Below are 14,832 nucleotides of genomic sequence, written 5' to 3' on the forward strand. Positions count from 1 at the left end.
TTGAGTCGGTTCTGACCCATGGACTCACAGAGACCCCTGTATAGGGTTTCCAGGGAGTGGCTGGTGAGCTTGAACCACGGACCGTGCGGTTCAAGTCGACTCTGCAGTCCAGCGTACTAGCCCACAGCGCCACACCAGGACCCCATTTCTATTATACCAGCACTAGAAAATTAACACAATGACTCTGCAACATAGAGTAGAATTGCTCCATAGGGTTTCCAAGGCTGTATATCATTACGGGGCTTACCATCTCATCTTTCTCCGAGCGAGTACCTGGTGGGTTGAAACCACCAATCTTGTGGTTAGCAGTCCAGTGCTCATCCTATAGTGCCATACCAGGACTTCTGCCCACCCTAAATCCTCATTGGCTTATCACAGCGGGTCATGGCTAACCCACAGTACCATCAGGGATCCTTGCCTAACATTTTTGTTATTTTTGGGTAAGTCAGGACTCTGAACTGGTTCAATCCAGCTTGATGTCCTCTGTTGAGAATTTGCATTTTCATCCCAGATATAGTGAATCAGGATCTATAGGTCAACAAGATCCCCATGTGATTCTTATTATTATGTGTATTGTTATTCGTAAGAATCACTTGGGGATCTTGTTGAAATATACATTCTGATTCAGCTCACCTTGGATGGAAATGCAAATTCTCAGCTGGGTGACAAATAAATGCATCAGTATGAAGCCCTGTGTTAAACAAATATGAGGTTGGTGGTTCAGTGGTAGATTCTTGCTTCCCATGAAGGAGACATGGGTTCTATTTCCAGTCTATATACCTCAGATCCCTTGCTTGGGAGGCCTGACCATTGCTGTAATACTCTTCAGGTTTCAAGGGAGCTTCCACACTATGACAGACTAGGAAGAAAGGTCTGGTGATCTACTCTGACAACTCAGCCAATAAAAACCTTATGGATCATAACAATTCAAGCTGTAACCAAAAATGAGGAGGTTACAGAACTGGGCAGTCCTCCTTATGCATTGTGTCACCATGAGGCCGGGCCTAATTCAATGGCCGCCAACTACAAATAAAAGCAAATTAAATGACTAATACTCTCTAGCATCCTGAAACAGAAGTATTTTCTTTACAATTTCTTTTTAATATTTGTAACGTTTATTTTTATCAATTACGAACATTTATTTTATAAATTATAAACGTATCACTTTCTTTATCATTTATTTCCTTTATATTCAGCACACTTGCCACACCCATGCTAAGTGATTTATGGTAATCACTGAACTCAACAGTGCTGACAGGCGTTTCCAATTCATAGCTGACCCTGTGTAGGGTTTCCCGGGAGCAGCTGGTAGGTTTGAACCGCCGACCTTTTCGTTAGCAATCCAGTGCTGATCCTAACAGCGCCACACCAGGGCTCCAGCCCTTTCTCTAATTCTTGGAAGTAGTTTTTCTTTATTATTATTATTATTGCCATGATAATGAGAAAAACTAAATCTTAGATAAATCCAGTAAACAGGATTTGCTTGGCTTTTGTAAAGCCAACCTTCCCCCATTTTACGCTCCTCTTTCCCAGGCTGCTGGCAAGCCCGATTCTGTTCTATTTTGCAGAGGTAGAAACTGAGGCCGTGAGAAGTGAACCGCCGCTGTCTTGTCACCCAGTAAATCAGTAGAAGGAGGTGAGGGAACCTGGAAGGATTCACCTGTTGGACTAGAGGACTAAAATCACCCTAGCCAGATCCCTCAGACAGTAGATGGAAGCTACTGGGAATAGCCCCCTGCGGGCTGGTGATGAGAGGCGGCCACTCCTCCTCGCAGGGGTCCAGCAGTCACGCAGGGGCAGCCTGGCTGTCTCCACCATGGCAATGCCAGCCGTGGTCGGGCTCCTGGGCACTTACCCAGTGCACTGGGCGGCGGGGTGGGGGTGTGTGGGTGGGAGAACGGTGAGAAGCTTAGCAGCTCCATCCAGATGCGAATTGTCCATCCCGCACTTCCCGGGCTGCAGGGGCCCCCATTAGAGCTCCGAAGGAGTCAGAATCCACACCTCCGCAAATGGACCGGCTTTCCCAGGGCCCCCCAGCCCAGATCTTCCCTGGGCTCTGTGGGTTTTGACACCTCTCTGTAACCTGGTGGGGGGCCACCTCGCACCTTTGGCCCGGATAAAAGCTTCAGCTTGGAGGTGGCTGGCCCAGCCGCCCAGATAGCGCAATCCGGCCATGGCCCAGTCGCCGCCTCCGCAAATCCTTCTCAGCCACGACCACTGGAGCTTCCCCCAGGGCTGGGGCTGGGCCGGCCACTCGGACTCCACATCCCCGGCCTCATCTTCGGATTCGTCGAGTTCGTGCCCTTGCGACGGAACCCGCGGGCCCTCTCAATCCGCACACGCGGGCCGCAGCGCCCGAGCCACCGAGACCGCCCCGACGGCGCCCAGGCGAGTGCGTCCCAGTCCCGCAGGCGGGCAGCGGCAGAGCGCCAGCGAGCGCGAGAAGCTGCGCATGCGCACGCTCGCCCGCGCCCTGCACGAGCTGCGCCGCTTTCTGCCGCCGTCCGTGGCGCCCGCTGGCCAGAGCCTGACCAAGATCGAGACGCTGCGCCTGGCCATCCGCTACATCAGCCACTTGTCGGCCGTGCTGGGCCTCAACGAGGAGAGCCTGCAGCGTCGGCACCGGAGGCTCAGCGAGGCAGCGCCATCTCGGGGCTGCCCGCTCTGCCCCGACGGCGGTCCAGCGCAGGCGCAGACACAGGGCCTGGGTTCGTCTGCCTGTGCTGCCGCATCCTGGGGGTCCCCGGCCGCCTGTCTCGGAACCCCAGCAGTACCCGAGCACCTAGAGAGCCGGGTCCCTGTCCTGAATTCCTGGTTAACACCCCCTTACCACCCTGGGATGCAGTCTTCCCCTCAAATGTCCCGAGGGAGAGACCCTGAGACGCCTCTTTGGATGTCCTTGCAAACCTGTCCTGGGACTCGGACATCCCCGCAGCCCGGGAACCTGACTGTTCCCTGGACGCCGCCCCCAACCCCTGCAGAGCTGCAGACTGTGTACCAGGTACGGCCAGAAGCCCTCACCCTTTCCCGGGGTGGGGGTGGGGCGGTCCCCAGGCTTGGGTTGGAAATGGAGTGGTCTCTAGTCCGAGTATCTCATACTTTTTACATCCCGGGTTATCTGATCTAATCCTAGTTAGTGGTGGAGGGAAAGCTGGGACGGCCCCTAACTTCTTTGGGGGGGAAAGGTGGCGTCCTGGGGAGTTCAGCCTTTACCACCGCCAGCTGGGAGAGGAAGGATTCCTCCAACTTGCTCCAGAGGCCAGACTAGAAGCAAGCAGGGGCCATTGTCAGGAAACCAGCTCCATCTAAGTGCTCTGTTGACAGTTGGGGGAGGGAGGAGCAGCACTTCCCCAGTATTGGCTTACAGAACTTGTCACATACCTGTTTCATTCATGAGGTCCAGAGCTCCGTAAAGGTCAGATGACTAACCAACATTTATTTGACAGTTACCCTGTGCTTGACAGGAAGCTTCCACTTTCAGCTCTTCCGGCAACCCTGTGAAGTAGGTCATCAATTTCATCGTGTGGATGAAGATCTGCTGTGTATCACTGTTAGTTATTATTGAGTAGACCCCTGAAGAATGCAACCCTGCTCAGTTCTGCCATCCCCACTATGGTTGCTGATTGGACCAGTGCGATCCATAGGGTTTTCACTGGCTGATTTTTAGAAGTAGATTGCCACAAACTTAGTCCATCTTTGTTTGGGTATGCAAGGCTGGCACAACTCTAGTCAGTAGGAGAGCTGATGTTTGGACCCAGACAGTGTGTGAACCACTTTACTTCAGCATCCATGATCCCAGGGTTGTCCAGAAGCAGCCAGCCACACTTGGAGCCTATCTCAGCTCATGCTCACTCAGTAGGGACAGTAGCCGGCTAACCAGCTGCTCTTGTCTTTCTTGCAGGGGATCTCCGTGTCTCCAGAGTCCTGTCTGCCGCTGGGAACCCTGCCTCACCTGCCCCACCCATCATGCCAGAGACTCCAGTCTCAGACCCAGTGGGGGTGCTGGAGCCCTAGCGCAGAGGCACTCCCCAACTCTGAGAACCAGGCACTGGGCTCCACCTTCCCGCTCAGCGAAGAAGCAAGCCCTCCCCAGAGCTCAGGTCCGCAGCTCAGCGGCTGCCCTGAACTTTGGCAAGACAATTTGGAGAGGGCCCACCTGGGCATCTATTAATGGTCTCATTTGCCCCCTTCTCAGCTAGGCTCCCTCATCTGCTACTTCAGTGATTTTCAAACTTCCTGGTAGCCAAGGATCCCTTTTTCCGGGTGACATTTTATGTGGAAGCAGCTTGTGCAATAGGGTAGTTCTTAGGCTCACTGGCTGCAGCATCCAGGGCTCAGCAGTGCCCCCACCTCCTGGACACCTCCAGAATGCTGAAGCTGCTTTAGACTGGGGCTGCTTGACAAAGGAGGCTGGGCTGGGATTGGTGGGTCCGGGTGGGTTGGGAGAAGTGGGGAGGCAGGTCCAGGCTCTGATTCTTGGTGATGGTTGGCCAGAAGCCTATATGCTTAAATATTTTTATTTCTCCAACAATAAGAATAAAATATTGATTTCTTCTGGTTTTCCTCCTGGGTATTATTGCTTTTGTTGTTGTTGTTGTTGTCAGGTGCCATCGAGTCGGAACCGACTCATAGCGACCCCATGTACTTTATTGCTTTTAGAAAAGGTAAAATGATCCCATCCCATGGGTAGCAAGTCACACTGCTCTTCCCACCTGCAACCCAGGTCGGCCAGCATTGGTGTTTGACCATATTTATTGCACTTGGGCTTCACTTCACCTGGCCTATGGTACAGAATGGCACTGGTGGGCGGGATGAGGCCTGTCTGCTTGCCTTGGCTCCATCACTGCTGCCATTTTCTAGGTACTCTCCTGCCTGTGCATGGAGTGGGTTCATGCTGCTGTGGACAGACAGGCCGCAGTACTGGGGATGCCAGAGGCCCAGAGAACTGGAATTTCACATTCTCACAATTACTCACTTTTTCTTTCCACCAAAGGACACTTGTTGAGTGTTTCCTACATCTTAGGCTTCATTTTGAATGCCAGAGAGATAAAAATGTACCCCAACTAGTAGGGTGAATTGCAGGGAAATGAACATTCAGAAGCCCAGGTCTTAAGTGCAAGGATGGGGCTTCGTGGGCCCAGAGAACAGATGCCAGCCTGGTGGGAGGCAGATTTGACAGTGTCGTTTTATTCTTGAATTATCTGATGGATCAGTTCTGGCTGCCTTGTGTCTTGAGTTTAAAATGCCAGGCACCACCTTGCGGGAAGGATGTCATTAGTTGCAGAAGAGGTGACCCTGGAGCGGTGCGTTGACGGATGTGCAGGAGCGTGCCAAGGGGAGGAAAGGGAGAGTGATGCAGGCAGAAGAGACAAGTCAGGTCCAAACAGTGCTAGCAAAGCAGCTAGCATCCAGAGTTCATGGGGGAAACGGTGCAGAGTTGGACCAGGAACTTCAAGGTTATTTGGAGTCCCGTGTGACAAGGCATTTAGCCTGTATCCTGGGTGGTAGGACGCTGTTAAAGATTGGGACTAGGGCATGAGCTGTTGAAACCTCCTTCACAGAGAATGAGGCCACGCAGGGAAGCCAGTCAGGCCACTGTGATGTCCTGGATGAGGGAAAGGGAGGCAGGAAGACCAGACTGCCTGAGTTCCTAGACGGGGAGCTCTCAGCCTCACACAGGAACTTCCACCGGCTGTCCATTGCCTACTGACCTGACCTGTGACATCAGGCAGGTTGCTCCATCTCTGAACCTCCCTGTCTCCATCCTCTAAAGTAGGAACTGGTCTTCCAACCTTCTGGAAATTGTGTGTTCTTGTTCCCACTCTAGGGCCCTTCTGCCCTGCACGTAGGTGCTGTCCACCCTAAGTAGAAGACCAAGAAAATCCTAAGCAAGGTTACCCCAGAGTCTGGCCCTGATGGCCTGGGTGGTCTTTCTACTTGGTCCTAACTTGCTGTGTAAAACCCAAACAGCAAAACAGTTGCCGTTGTGTTGATTCTGATGCATGGTGACCTGACCCCATGTGAGTCAGTGCAGAGCTGTGCTCAGTAGGGTTTGCAAGGCTTTGGGTTTTGGAAGCATGTTCTAAGGCACCTCTGTGTGGGTTCAGATACCAAACTTGTTCAGTTAGTAGCTGAGTGCGTAACCCAGGCACGCCACTTGCAGTGTACCTGGACAAGTTATAGAACCTCCCTGAAACTCAGTTTCCTCAGCTGTGATGGGTACAATAACAGACCTACCTCTCAAGGTTCTGGCTCTTGGTTCTTAATAAGTGCTTTTTGAATGGTAGCTAAACTAGTTTCATGATTAAAGAAATGATTTGGTCTAGTTCTTTCCAAGCCTGGCTGGATATTGAGTCACCTGATTCCAGCGCCCTACTCCGAGAGGCCCGGGAACTTGGGACTCTAACCAGAACCTCCTTAGGGTATTCTGAGGCCCAACCAGATTCGGAGGCAGTGGATAGTCTTCACTCATGGCAGAGGGAACTGGAGCCCAGGTAGGGGAGCATCCTCAAACGAGGTGTGGACCCCAGCTTTCTTGACTCCTGGTTTGTTCCCAAGAAGACTAAAGTGTGGGTTCCGTAGTCTCTCATGACATCTTTGGCTCCTGCCGGTCTGGGGTTAGTCCTGGTGGGGACAGATGGAGGTCTTGCTGTGTAAGGACTTGCCCTGGCTCCAAGTCCTTCCAGACGCAGGATAGGGCTGGCCTTCCCCAGTGCAGCCAGGGGCTGGACTTCAGAGGCCTTGTTCTCCCCACTCCCTTTAACATGGCTCCTCTACAAAGGCAGACGCATGGGGCTCCATCACCCAGCTGAAAAATCACAAGTGGATCGTCAGCTGGGGTGCCTGGGAGATACTGCGGGGATGAGGAAACAGGAGGTGCGGGCTACTTCCCCTTCCTCGGTCCCAGCTGGGCAGCACTTGGGTGGCACAAACAGTTAAAACACTTAGCTGCTAACACAAAGGTTGGCAGTTCAAGTCCACTCAGAAGAGAGGCCTGGTGATGGCTACTCAGACATACATGAAGTCACCATGACTTAGAATTAATGTAACTGGTTTGGTTTTTTGAGTGTTTGGTTAGGCCCTTGTACTCCAGGCTCTGGCTTCTTGCTTCCCCGTCATCTGGACTCTTCTTGGGTCAGATGCCCCTGTCCCCACACAGGGAGGGAAGGCTAGCCCTGCCTTTCAAGAGCAGGAACCCTCCTCTACTGTCTGAGCTCCATCCCCAACACTGTGTTCTCCACTGCCCCTTTCTGTCCAGTGCCTGGCATGGCATGGAAGAGGGGCTGATGCTGGCACCCTGGCTGGAGGGCATGTCAATCCACACCTAACTGGGGACCCTAGTCGCCATCTCTAATACACCAAGCACTGAGTGAACTTCACCTAGAACCTAGAGAACAGGCTAGGTTGACATACGGCACAACTGAGAAGTGATTGGCTTGCCCCAGGTCAGGGCTCAGCTCACTCCCTCAGCCTCTAGGGTTCTAGGATGGCCCAGAGGAACCTCTTGCATGTGTGGAGGGGCACAGAGCTCTAGGGCCTGTGGCTGGGCCTGCTGCTACTCTTCAGCACCTTGAGTGTTCAGGGCCCAATCCCCTGGCAGACAGAGCAGACTGAGAATGAGCTGCCCTTGTGCTCTGCGACCTTCATGTAAAGGTTCCGCAGACAGGTCTCTGGCTTTGGGTGTCCTTGCTGACCCATGGGAAGCCAGTTCTCTTCAGCCACGCAGAGCATTATGAATGCCAGCTTTGTAAACTGTCAGGTGCCCCTCGCTGGTAGCTCTAACAGCTTGGCTCCAAGGGGAGGTGGGCCTTGGACTTTTGCATTAGAAAGACAGCGGTATCTCCGAGAGGATTGAGAAGACCAGAGTATTCACATAAACCATTTAGCCCAGTGCCAGGCACATGCATTCTTGCCACCTCTTCTCCCCGGCAGGCAGGCCAGCTCTCCCCTGCTGAGTCCGGGAGCCCCGGGCAACCAGGGACCTAAGGCTAGCACCTCTCCCCAGCAGAAACTGCACAAGGGGACTTGTCTGTGAGTCCCCAGAAAGCCAAGTGCCAGTCAGGGCGGCTGGGTGCTGGCGACAGGAAGGGCTGACCCAGAGAGGCTGGGATGCTTAATCTGGGGTGAACCCAGGGAGCCTCCTGGTTAGTGATGGGACACCACTCCAGCCCCAGCTGCCTCCGCCCTTTGGCCCGCCCTACCCTTTGATGTGCAATGGCAGCGGAGATGGGGAAGTCCTAACAGTGTTGGCGGCTTCTCACAAGGGGGAGAGGCTGTGAGGGAAGAGGGCCGTGAAGCCAAGAGGCAGGGCTAATACGATAATAATGCAGCAAGGGGTGGGGGCAGAGGGATGACATATGGCAGCTGACAATAACAACTCAAAAGTTAAGGCCTTGTCCTAAGTACATGAACCTTCTTAAATCCACACCCTTCCGACTCTACCGTGCACCTGAGGAAAGTGAAGTTTGGTGAGATGGCTTTAGGTCACTTGCCCAGGGAAATGGTGATTCAGTTGGGGTTCGAAGCCAGGCTGCTGGACTCCAACCTTGCTGTAGGTGTCTGCAGGTGACACCGGTGACCTGCGGTGTTTGTTTCTTCCTGCCTCACCCACCAGTCTTGGAGATACAGCCAGGCCTTGTGGCACCATGGCTGAGTTGAGCCTAGTACAGCCTCATTCCATTTCCACCAAGGACAATGCATATCCCTGGAGCCATGTGGGTCCCAGGCCTAATTGTTGAAGTTGGTCAGGGCAGCTCTGGCCATGCTGCCAGTGGTGATGTGGAGGGCTCGGCCCCCATTTCAGGAGCTGGGCCAATTTGTCTCCACCCTGTGGGTCCCCTGCCTCTTGTCCTTAGCATTGCCCTTCCTTGTACGCTACTCCTGAACACAACCACTTTACAGTCTATAAACTGATCTCCCATGGACACACCATAGACCCTGGAAGTCACACCAGATCTCAGACCCAGTGTCACTGACTTTACTGAATTGACTCCTCCCTCTCGGGAGCTGGCTGCAGTATAAGAAGGGCCCAATCAGCATCCTCGTCTCATGCTAACCAAGACAACAAACCCACAGCCAACCAGTCAATTCCCACTCATAATGATTCCATTTTAATCTTTACCACAGTAGAAAGTCTCAGTTCCCACCTGCAGTGGTTTGGAACTGCCAACCTTGTGGGTAAGCAGCCCAATGCCTAACCCACAGCACCAGCAGGACTCCTTAATGTTCGGGGGGTACAAGCCAGCTTCTCACCTGCTTTCTGGAAACACACTGGCTCCCTTCTGTCAGGTCCTGCCCTGTGCCTGATACCACATTAGTTCCGCTTGGCGCAAGCCCACCACATCTCCTGAGTTCCTGCGCCTCCAGCCCACGGTGGGAATCCTTATGAAATGAACACTGCAGGCAGACACACTGTATAGGAAGGGTCAGAGGACTGCACTCCTCCTATGCTTTGGGGGGTTCCAGACCCCACAGACCTTCCCATGCATCCTAGGTTCCCTCCATTCCAGCTAATAGCAGAGTCATTCCTAATAAAATTTAGTACCGAGTCTAGAAGCTCACCTAGAAATCCTTTATTTACATTTGCTCTTAGAAAAAAAATACATAGATTAGGTGCTTTGTGAATTCCTCAGGTTCTGGGGTCTTTATGGGAAGGTGAGAGAAGGGCACTCCCTGTCACCCATAGCCCACCTCAAGGACATCGGTTGTCCATCAAGGATTTCTGCTCATCTGGCCCTGGAGGTGGGCTTCCCTGAGATCAGTGCAGGGCACTGAATGTTGAGCCCCCATGCCAAGGCTGGGGCAGGTTGGTAGAGGGCAGGGGCCAGGTGGTGCTTGGACAGCATACTCATCAGGCCCCCCCTCTCCCCAGTGGAGTGAAGAGACTGTGGCTGGAGACTTTGTCCTTGAGGGGAGAACACTGGTGGCTCAGGCACTAGGAATGGGACGGCTGCTAGGACGGCATGGAGTTAGGTGACTTTAAGGACCAAGGGCTATTTGCCGTTGTCTGTGAACCATTTTAATACCAAGTCCTTGTTCTGCTTCACCCATTTGATGTTGGCTTTCGTCTTCTCCAGGGCTTGCTCCAGAGCCCGAGTACCTGAGCCAAAGCCAACATCCATGTTGTCCTTCTTGAACTCCTCCAGCTATAGGAAAAACAGAGATTCTTAGTCTGAAGTTGGGTTTTTAACACAGCCTCAAGGAAAGGCTCTCTCAGTCCTTTGTGCTCCCATTCCACTAAAGTGCCCCCAGGGGCAGAGATTACAGCCTGTTCTGCTGGAAAGGGAAGGACAGCTTTCCACTTCTCCCCGGGTCAAAACCCCGATCTACGGGAAACCAAGACAGTTCCCATTGAATCAATTCCAACTCATGGTGACCCCAGAGTAGATCTGAGCTCCACAGGGTTTTCAAGACTGTGATGGAAACAGATAGCCAGGCTTTTCTTCCGTGGTGCCTTGGAGTGGATTCAAACTGCCAGCCTTTTGGTTAGCAGTTGAGTGCTGACCATTTGCACCACTCAGGTAATTTATGGCAGAGGTTGGGAAATCTGGCTCACAGATGTATCTCACCTTCACTGTGTGATTCCTCATTGACTTAATCCTCAGCTTTTAATTGCTTTACAATCTTAGTCCAATCAAGCAAAGGCAGAGAGATGTTTTAAACAGAGATCATGACAAACTAACCAGCCAATCCAAAATATGGAAAATGATTATACTACAAATCAGTCAGGTACCTCATTAGTAATAATAAACGGCTTCCTTTTGTTTTAATGAGGGAGTTTGTTGACGATAAAAAGATCTGTTAGTATTGGAGGTTCTAGTCAGAACCATTAAGCAAGAAAATGAAACAAAAGGTATCTAGATTATGAATTGGGATGTGAACTTTAAGGTCAGCAGTTCGAAACTACCAGCTGTTCCATGGGAGAAAGATGAGACTTTCGGCTCCAGTAAAGATTTTCAGCCTCGGAAACCCTGCACAGGGTCACTATGAGTCGGAACCGACTCCATGGCGCATAACCACCACCAGCTTGGAAATAAAGAAGTATCACTATCTCTAATTGCAGATGATACAGTCTTGTATATAGAAACTCTTAAGGACTCTACACAGAAACTATAAGAGCTAATAAATGAGCTCAGCAAGGTTGGAGGATACAAAAGCCATAAAATAGTCAGCTGTCATTCTATATGCAGGAATCCTGGTGTGGCGCTACAGGTTAATGCAATGGACCGCAAGGTCGGCGGTTCAACCTCACCAGCCACTCCTCAGAAACCCTATACAGGGTCATCTATGAGTTTTTCAATGACACTTAACAATAACAACAATTCTATACACAAACATGAAAAATCCAAAAATGAAATTAAGAAAGCAATTCTATTTACAATTTGTTGTTGTTAAGTACTATCGAGTCGATTCTGACCCATAGTGACCCTGTACAGGGTTTTCGAGGTTGTAAATCTTTACGGGAGCAGAAAAGCCTCATCTTTCTCCTGTGGAACAGCTGGTAGTTTTGAACTGCTGACCTTGCAGTTTGCAGCCCGATTTGTAACCACTACGCTACCAGAGCTCCTTCTAGTTACAATAGTTATCAAAAAAAAAGAGGAAATACTTAGGAATACATTTGACAAAAGAAGTGTAACACTAATATACAGAATGCTACAAAATATTGTTGAAATAAATTAAATACCCAAACAAATGGGAAAATATCTATGCTCATGGGCTGGAAGACTTAATATTGGTAAGGTGCCAATACTCCCCAAATGGATCTACAAATTCAATGCAATCTTTACCAAAATTTCAAGTGCCTTTTTTTGAAGAAATTGATAAGCAGATCCTAAAATTCACATTCAAAAAGAAGACCAGGACTGGAAGACTCAGACTTCTCAATTTTAAAAACTTACTACAAAGCTATAGTAATCAAGAGCGTATGGTACTGGTATAAGGACAGACATACAGATCAGGGGAATCGAATTGAGAGTCCAGAAATAAACCCCTCTATGGTGAATTGATTTTTGTCATGGGTGCTAACTCCATTCAGTGTGGGAAAGGGTCATGCTTTTCAACAAATGGTGTTGGGACAACTGGATAGCCAGACGCCAGAAAATCAAAGTGGACCTCTACCTCACATCATTTACAAAGGTAACTCAAAATGGGTCAGAGACTTAAATGTAAGAGCTACAACTATAAAATCATTTGAAGAAAACATGGCAAATCTTCACGACCTTGAATTTAGCAATGATTTCTTAGTTATGACACCCAAGAGCACAGCAACCAAAGAATAGATGAAAATGGATGAAATCAAAATTAAAAACTTTTGTGCATCAAAGGACACTTGCTGTTATTAAGTACCATCAAGCACAGTTCGGAATCGTAACAATCCTATTTAGGGTTTTCTAGGAGTGGCTGGTAGGTTTGAAATGCCAACCTGTGGTTAGCAGTCTAGTCCTTATCCTACAGAGCCACACCAGGACTCCTATAAGGAGTTAAAAGACAACCCACAGAATGGGAGAAAATATTTTCAAACCATATATCTGATAAGGATTTAATATCTAGAATATATAAGAACTTTTATAACTCAACAACAAAAAGAAAACTAAATTTTAAAAAATGGGCAACAGACTTGAACAGTTATTTCTCAAAAAAAAAAAAAAAAAGATACAGAAATAGCCAAAAAACACAAGAAAAGATGCTCAACATTAAACCCAAAAAACAGATGCATTACCATCTTGTTGATTCTGACTCATAGCAACCGTACAGACGAAGTAGTAGAGTTGCTACAGAGGGTTTCTGAGGTTTAAGTATTTATGAAGCAGATTGCTTTCATCCTTCTCCTACAGATCAGCTGGTGGGTTTGAACCACCAACCTCTGGCTAACAGATCAACATTTAAACCTCTGTGCCAGCAGGGATCCTTCATTGTTATTCCAAACCAGCCACGGAGTCGGTTCTAACTCATAGCAACTGACAGGACAGAGTAGAACTGCCCTTTTGGGTTTCGTGACTGTACATCTTTGTGGGAGAAGATGGCCTCATCTTTCTCTCGTGGGTTTGACCTACTAATTTTGTGGTTAGCAGTCCAATGTGTAACCCACTATGCTATAAGTACCCCTTTCATTAGTCATTGGTGGTGATGGCTGTGTGCCACCAAGTCAGTTCTGACTGATGGCGACCCTGTATAGGGTTTCCGTATGGGAGCAGAAAGTTTCATCTTTCTCCTACAGAGTAACTGGTAGATTCGAACTGCTGACCTTACAGTTAGCAGTCCAGCTTGCAATCCACTACACTATCAGTGCTCCTTGTCATTAGTCTTTGTTATTCTTGTTATGTGCCATTGAGTTGGTTCTGACTCAGAGCAACCTTGTATAGGGTTTCCAAAGAGCAGCTGGTGAGTTTGAACCACCAACTTTGCTGTTCAAACCAACCTTGAGGTCGAGTGTTTATCCTACAGGGCCACACCAGGACTCCATTAGTCATTCGTGGTTGGTGGCTGTGTGCCATCATGTGGGTTCTGACTCATAGCGACCCTGCATAGGGTTTCCAAGGTTGTAAATCTTTACCGGAGCAGAAAGCCTCATCTTTCTCCCATGGAACAGCTGGTAATTTCCAACTGCTGACCTTGAGGTTAGCAGGCCGACTCGTAACCACTCATTGTTGTTGTGGTTAAGTGCCGTTGAGTCAACTCCGACCCATAGCGACCCTGTATAGGGTTTCCAAGGAGCAGCTGGTGAGCTTGAACTACCAACCTTGCAGTTCAAATGGCTCTGCAGTCTGGCACATTGACCCACAGCACCACACCAGGGGCTCCAACCACTCATTTAGGGACGTGCAAATGAAAACCACAATCAGATACCACTTCCCATTCACTTAGGTAGTAAAATAATGATAATAATAAATTTTAAATAAAGGAATAAGTGTTAGAGAGGATGTGCAGAAATTGGAACGCTCCTAAATTCCCGGTGAGAATGTAAAATGGTGCAACCACTAGGGAAAAGTTTGGCATTCCTCAAAACATTAAACATAGAATTATCATAATGTTGTGTGATGTCGAGTCACTTCCAACTTATTGAGATCCCATATAACAGAGTAGAACCGCCTTACAGCTCTGTGCGTTGGACATTAGGCTGCTAGCTGCAAGGTCTTAGAAACACTTTGGAGGAAGTCTCCTCTCTTCTAGGGTCACTATGGAATCCTGGTGTGGCACTGTGGGTTAATGCACGCACTCGACTGCAAAGTTGTTTGAACTGTAAGATCGGCGGTTGAAGCTCCCCAGCGGCTCCTTGGGAACACTATACAGGGTCGCTATGGGTCAGAACCAACTCAACAGCACTTACCAACAACAATAGAGTCGCTATGAGTTAGAATCAACTCGATGGTAATGGTTTGGTGTTTTCGGCTTTACTCTCCACTGAGAGATCACCAGGTTTTTTCTCCCACAGAACATTTGTGTACAAGTTTTTTTGTGTGAGCACGTTTACAATTCTCTGGGACATATACCTAGAAGTGGAATTGCTCCTATGTATAAGTAAATACTCAAAAGAATTTAAAACATATGTTCACACAAAAACTTTGACACAAATGTTCATTGTGACTTTTCTTGCAATAAAAAAAAGGTGAAAACAATCCAAATGTTCATCAACAGATGAATGAAAAAATAAAATAGAATAATACAGCCACGTAATGAAATATTATTGGGCCACTGCCTTTGAGTCAATTCCGACTCATTGCGAACCTATAGGACAGACTAGAATGGTTCTGTAAGGGTTTCAGAGACTGTACGCCATGGTGTTTTCAATCACCTCATATGCATGTGAAAGCTGGACAGTGAGTAAGCAAGATC

The 14,832-nt window shown here is 49.3% G+C and overlaps 2 protein-coding genes across 2 annotated transcripts in view; one reads left to right on the forward strand and one right to left on the reverse strand.

Annotated features, from left to right (window-relative positions):
• Positions 1-2,173: 2,173 nt before the first annotated feature.
• Positions 2,174-4,171, forward strand: MESP2 (mesoderm posterior 2 homolog (mouse)). The gene is made up of 2 exons (XM_006867177.1): positions 2,174-3,001; positions 3,902-4,171. Exons 1-2 carry the CDS (start codon positions 2,174-2,176, stop codon positions 4,169-4,171), a joined length of 1,098 nt encoding a protein of 365 aa, XP_006867239.1.
• A 5,821-nt stretch (positions 4,172-9,992) lies between these two features.
• ANPEP (alanyl (membrane) aminopeptidase) overlaps positions 9,993-14,832 on the reverse strand; it is a 28,203-nt gene continuing 23,363 nt past the window's right edge. Inside the window, exon 20 of the mRNA XM_006867178.1 lies at positions 9,993-10,145. Within this exon, the coding sequence (XP_006867240.1) occupies positions 9,993-10,145 (153 nt within the window). The remainder of the gene's footprint in view (positions 10,146-14,832) is intronic.

Source organism: Chrysochloris asiatica, unplaced genomic scaffold, assembly GCF_000296735.1.
Source record: "Chrysochloris asiatica unplaced genomic scaffold, ChrAsi1.0 scaffold00101, whole genome shotgun sequence".
NCBI classification, from domain to species: domain Eukaryota; kingdom Metazoa; phylum Chordata; class Mammalia; order Afrosoricida; family Chrysochloridae; genus Chrysochloris; species Chrysochloris asiatica.

What these genes read in the sequence shown, in the direction of transcription:
- MESP2 (XM_006867177.1), top strand. Translation starts at nt 2,174, where the DNA reads ATGGCCCAGTCGCCGCCTCCGCAAATCCTTCTCAGCCACGACCACTGG. An exon ending in AGCTGCAGACTGTGTACCAG is followed by an intron (nt 3,002 to 3,901) that starts GTACGGCCAGAA and finishes TCTTTCTTGCAG; the next exon opens with GGGATCTCCGTGTCTCCAGA.